The sequence below is a fragment of the Pygoscelis adeliae genome, unplaced genomic scaffold (genome assembly GCF_000699105.1).
Source record: "Pygoscelis adeliae isolate BGI_AS28 unplaced genomic scaffold, ASM69910v1 Scaffold428, whole genome shotgun sequence".
NCBI lineage: Eukaryota > Metazoa > Chordata > Aves > Sphenisciformes > Spheniscidae > Pygoscelis > Pygoscelis adeliae.
In genome coordinates this window covers 9,758-15,140 of record NW_008825311.1, presented here as the reverse complement: position 1 = coordinate 15,140, position 5,383 = coordinate 9,758, and the positions used below count along the sequence as shown (strand labels likewise).

The 5,383-nt window shown below is 46.9% G+C and overlaps 1 protein-coding gene across 1 annotated transcript in view; it reads left to right on the top strand.

Moving 5' to 3' along the window:
* The first annotated feature begins 380 nt into the window (after positions 1-380).
* LOC103922161 overlaps positions 381-5,383 on the top strand; it is a 14,397-nt gene continuing 9,394 nt past the window's right edge. The window contains exons 1-3 of the mRNA XM_009330248.1: positions 381-1,639; positions 3,654-3,740; positions 4,355-4,478. Of these exons, the coding sequence (XP_009328523.1) occupies positions 381-1,639; positions 3,654-3,740; positions 4,355-4,478 (1,470 nt within the window). The remainder of the gene's footprint in view (positions 1,640-3,653; positions 3,741-4,354; positions 4,479-5,383) is intronic.

Sequence of the window (5,383 nt, the reverse complement as noted above, 5' to 3'; positions counted from 1 at the left end):
TACCAGCGTGGAAGAATATCTTACACATTACCAGGGATTTGAACAAAACCTCTTCGGGTATTTTTTTCCTGCCAGTTGTCTTCAGAAGTGAAATTGGAAGTGCCTTCAGCCAGTGCCTTTATTTTTAAATAGTGGTGTGCAGAATACTTGTCAGAACAGCAGAAGTATTTTAGGAGGAAGGTTATTTTGACTTCAGAAACTGGCAGTGTTTAGACACTAAATGCTTAGGCTCTTTACCATGAATAATAACGGCATGATAGCTTTTGACGCTCTTGTATTATTTAAGAAATTACTAAAGTCTGATGCATGCGCTTGCTTTATTTAGTTTTGCTGCAACTACATTGTTGTGCTTATCTTTTAATGCTGCCACTCTTTGGAAGATGAGGACAAGGAAGCCTCCCTGCCCAGTAGAAAAAGTGTGGGTAGACAAGCACAAATATGATGAAGCAGAGAGACTGCATTACGAAAGAGAAGCGATGCTAGCTGCTGCGGCCCCTGAGGAGTGCCAGGAGGTAGAGGCTGTAAATGGGGTCTGCAATGACGACTCTGTGGAGAGTGAATTCAAGGGAGACCTGAAGAGAGCAAGGAATGGAAAGAAACAAAGGAAACGGAAGCGTTCTCCAAAACCCAGAAACGTGGCCTCCAAATTAGACTCTATTCTGACTGGTTTGTTAGCTGACCATGTGTGGTTTGACAAACCTTTCTATGATCACGCTGAGAACGTGTACAGAAAAAAAATAGTGGATTGTCAGAACGAGGAGGCATCTGAGACTGCACTAACTGCTGAGCAGTCCCCTTTAGTGGCCAGGTCAAAAGCTGTCGAAGATGTTCCTAAGTCAAGGATGCTTTCAGCAGCCCTGCCCTGCTCCCATGGTAGTCTGTCTGCGTGTCACCATGTTGTTCAGGATGTCTGGGTCAACAAGTTTGACTTTGATAAGGCCGAGGAGGCGTTTATTGAAAAATCTCAGTTCTTTGTTCCTCCAAATGTCCTAACCATCCCGTCTGTGTGGTCAAATGCTGGCAACGCTGGGCTGAGGACGCCGGATGAGGGCTACGTTACAGCCCTGCCTACTCCTGCTACGCCAAGCTTAGCTCCAGACGTTGTTGCTGATTCTGCTTCTTCCATCGTTTCCAGTTTGCCTGGCTCTGTACACCAGACAGTAAATGGTAAGCCGCAGATTTCAAGCTTGCAGGCTCTCATGTCAGAGGTGTGGTTGGAGAAACCTCTTTATGATGATGCTGAGAAGAGCTTCTATGAGAACATGTTTGATGGTCATCCATCAGGCAAAGTCAGACAGCAGCAACGTGGCTGCCCCGAAGCATTGAAGAACCACCACGAGGACAGGAAGAACCACAGCGCTGGAAAGCAAGTGGACATCAAACACGTGGAGGTCGCCACCAACTCTCTGCTTCCCAGTGATGCTGAGCAACCTCCGCCTACCTGCTTTTTCCTGCATGAGGACAGCGAAACTGTGTGGCTTAATAAGCTGACGTATGACAGCGCCGAGTCACGATACTATGCAGCTGAGGCTCTGAAGATGTCGAGAGCAGGAGAGAGTACGGGGATGCAGGAATCTGCAGTAGTAAAACCCTCCCAACCAGCTGCTTATGCTTCAAGCGTACCTGCGCCAGAAATGAAGTAGGAGAAGTTTATTCTGGGGTAACACTCACACATGCAAAACTGCCGGGTCAGGATTGAGCTGAAAGAATTTGCATGTGTGGAAGACGGGCGTCTTTGTGTCTGCAGGACCGAGCGTGCATGCAGCTGTAGGGAGATGCTGCTCCTGAGCCAGGGAGCCTGTTCGTGGGCAGGGTAACTGGGGAGAAACTCCTTCAAGGAGCCCTCTTCTCCTGATGAATGCTGGTGGCTAAAGCACCCCCATGAAAAAAGGTAGTCATTTGTGTGGTGCCAGAGAGGTTAAGCATTTAACGTCAGGGCTGGGAAGTGAGCTAAGGTTTAACCCCCTCTTTACATGGGGGAAGCCCGGGGCCATGCCACTTTCCATATTCCTATTACATACAAAAAGCCATCATCAAAGTGAGAAGTTGGAGGGAGTAATCAGGTGTTTTAAACATGCCTGCTGAGACAGCAGGGGATGCGGTGTTTTGTCTTTGAATTTGAGAAATTAAAGCAGTGGTTATTTGCTGTGTATTTCTGTGAAAATACCACAAGCTCCTTCAGAGAAGCAGTTATCCTCTATTCTCCTGCAGAGCGCATAAGCTGGCCATTGAGCTCCACGTGAGAGGTGACTACATTTGAGCATCACTACCACTATCCAGCTTGAAAGGCGGCTTGGGGATGACAGTGAAATACAATTTAGGGCGCCAGTCTGGTGTGAGCATGTGCTGTGTTTGCTTCATTGCGGGAGAAGGTTGCCTTTCTAATTTGTTAGACCATTTGGTCTGGAAGCTGCTATTAATTTTGGGACAGGGCTAGCTGGATTACAGCTCGTTTGATGTGCGTGTATGTAGCTGGGCAGGAAGAGTGCATTCTCAAATTGTAGGTGACCTTCATAGTTGTATCTTGCAGTTATAGATCAGTTTACAGACAAACGTTTAAAGGCTTCTTTTTAAGTCCTGGATGAGGTGCAGTATGATACCGCGCTTTCTGTGTTAAAAATGTGCTTTTATGTAGGACTGCCTGAACCCTGAAGTCCAGGGCTGTAACGCCCTGGGAGCCTGTCCGAAGGCCAGTGCTTAGATGTTATTCTGCAGTCACTGATGTTCTTTGAAAAAAGGCTCTTGGAGCATCAGTCCTTATTTCTGACACTTTTGATCCTTGAGTTTCTTAGGATTTGTTGGAAAGTTTTAATATCTTTACGTCAAGTGATATGGGGGGTTACAGACAAGCTTTAGAGCACACATGCCTTTTACCCTGTCTTATTTGGGATAATTTTCTCTTTAGTTGGACAGAACTAGATATTTGGTCATGCCTTTCACTCTTCCCCGAAAAAGTCCATGTGTCATTGTAAAATACGTGGCATAAGTTTGTCTGTAACTGGGATTCTCTATTAATGATACTAGTTGGCAGCTCAAGCAGGGTCTTGGAGGGTTGAGTGCTGGGAATGGCTTCAATGTAGAGGACCTGTATGGTGTGGTGACCTCTGGTCTCTTCTGAATGGGTAGATGAGAAGGGTGCTTGTTTTACAAAAGACTCATCCGTTGGCTTCCATGGAAATGTTTTACTGGAGAGCTGCGGCGTTTTGAGCTGATAAGGAAAGGGTTTGCGGGTTGCTGTTAGTTGCGCTCTCCACGTTGTGTGGTGGAACCTGGTAATGGTGTGGTTTCGTTGTGATGCTCTATCCCAGCTCTCACCACCTCCTCAAAACGATGTTGGCTCTGTAGCTGTTCCCTGGCTTGAAATAAGGGCACATCCTCTTCTCTTACTGTTGCCAGGGCTCCATCATTTGCCTTCAAGTTGAGAAATTAAACAACCTTTGGAAGCTGCTGCACTGAAGAAAAATAACACCGTTTCACAGCAGTGGTAGGATGTCTTATGCTGTTCCTCCTTGTAGTGACAGGTATCTGTCCCTTGCAGGTGTTGCATTGCTGACGATTTTAATTTCTAAACAGTTGCAGCAGCTTCCAAAAGGGCAAGTGTGCAGTTACCTGGGGTGCCGTTGTAAATTGTGTGTGTGTCTGGATTCCTGGAGGCTGGTCGGTGTCAGGCGGTATGCTGTGCCAGGCTGTTCCTTACAGGAGGATTTGGTGGTGCACCTAGTGAAGCACGGCATGACCAGGTAGGCATATGTACTAGCCTAAGACAGCCAACAGTTGCTGTCAACGCAGTTGAGTCATGTTCAAGGACGACTGAAATGCGTTTAAATTTGTGAGCTGTAGTGTCAGGAGTTGCCCGTCACATACAGGGTGCTCCCTGGTTGGCACGCTGTAGCGTGGCACGTGCTGCTTGGAGCTGCGTATTCTTCTGTCTTTGGTTTTGCCGTGGCCAGGCGTCTTAAGAATTAAAAGCGTTATTCCCTTTTTGATTCTCATACACAAGGCATCTTTCTTAGCCGCAGATTCCCGTGTGTCTAGCATGATCTAGAAAATCCTGCTCTGAAAGCTTTTTTGTGGAAGAAGGGTACAGATCAGCTGACTTATTCTGTCCCCACTTGGTGTCCCGTCACTAAATGCAGGTCAGGCCAGGCAGACGGGTGGGTGATTAGACTGCCCTGCTTTCTTAATAGGATCCTGTTTACTTAAAGCTTTCCACCGGAGGGGAAACCGCCAAGCAGAGAGCTGCAGGCACAGCTCTATGGGGGAAGAAAACGCTCTTCTGACAAGCTCATTGCAAGCTGCTAACCTTAAGTACATCTAGGAACTCACTTCGGGTTTTTTTTTCTCCTTTCTGCAGAAAAATGGCAGTGGACTACTTTTTGCATGAGAAGATCTGGTTTGAGAAATACAAGTACGATGATGCTGAGAGAAGATACTACGAGCAGATGAACGGGCCAGTTAGCAGCTCTTCACACCAGCAGGTAACGCTTGTTCTCAGATGGGGTTTAGCAGAGTGCTGGAGCTTTAAGAGCTAGTACGGAGCAGGCGAAAGGACACGATCCACCTGGACATGCACTTTTTTATTATTTCCACTCTTGGTGCTGCTTTTTCCAAGTGTGAGAGTCTTCTCTGGAGCTCTCTGAGCCTACCCCCAGTTATGACCCCTTTTGAAAGACCATCTTCTGTGGACTGTGAAGAATTTCTCGAGTACCACCAGCGTACTGTGAGATCAGACACCTTTGTAACAACAGACAAACCAGTTATAGGTTGCAGCAGTTGCTCCTAATCTTTTCAGGCTGCTACGACAGAGCACGGATGCTATCTGTGATCTAATGGGGGCATGGTTTGAGCTGTTAAGCCCAGAGAGCTGCAGTTCTGTTGACTGGGCTGGGCGAAGAATTGACCTGTCCCCATTCAGCCAGGGAAGATGCTGTTTTGCTGCGGTTTTGGAGCAGCTAAGCTTTCCTTGGCAAGGGATATATCAACCCAAACCATTCTATGATTCTATATATATGACATGATGTTTGAAGAGAGGCACCATGGCTCCAAAGAGACCAGGAATTATGTTCCTCTCTTTGTACCCCCTGCAATATTCGGTGTGCTCCTGCAGAAGACTGCATCACAGTACTGGTGAGTTGGGGGGAGCAGGTGGAGGGGAAGCCTGGCGCTGCTGCAGCACACCTGAGCTGAAGTAGTTCAAGCTTAAATATTAGCCTGAAATTATTACTGTTTAAAGGTACAGAGCTATTGTAACCTCCTCCTGCCATGTAAAGAGCTGTTAACTGCTTATGCATTTGGTTGGTTATGTAGAAAGCTGCTTAGAGTTTTAAATGGCTGTCTTGCAAGTGTTACTTAAGCTTTTTGCTTAAGTAGTAGCTTCTAGGCA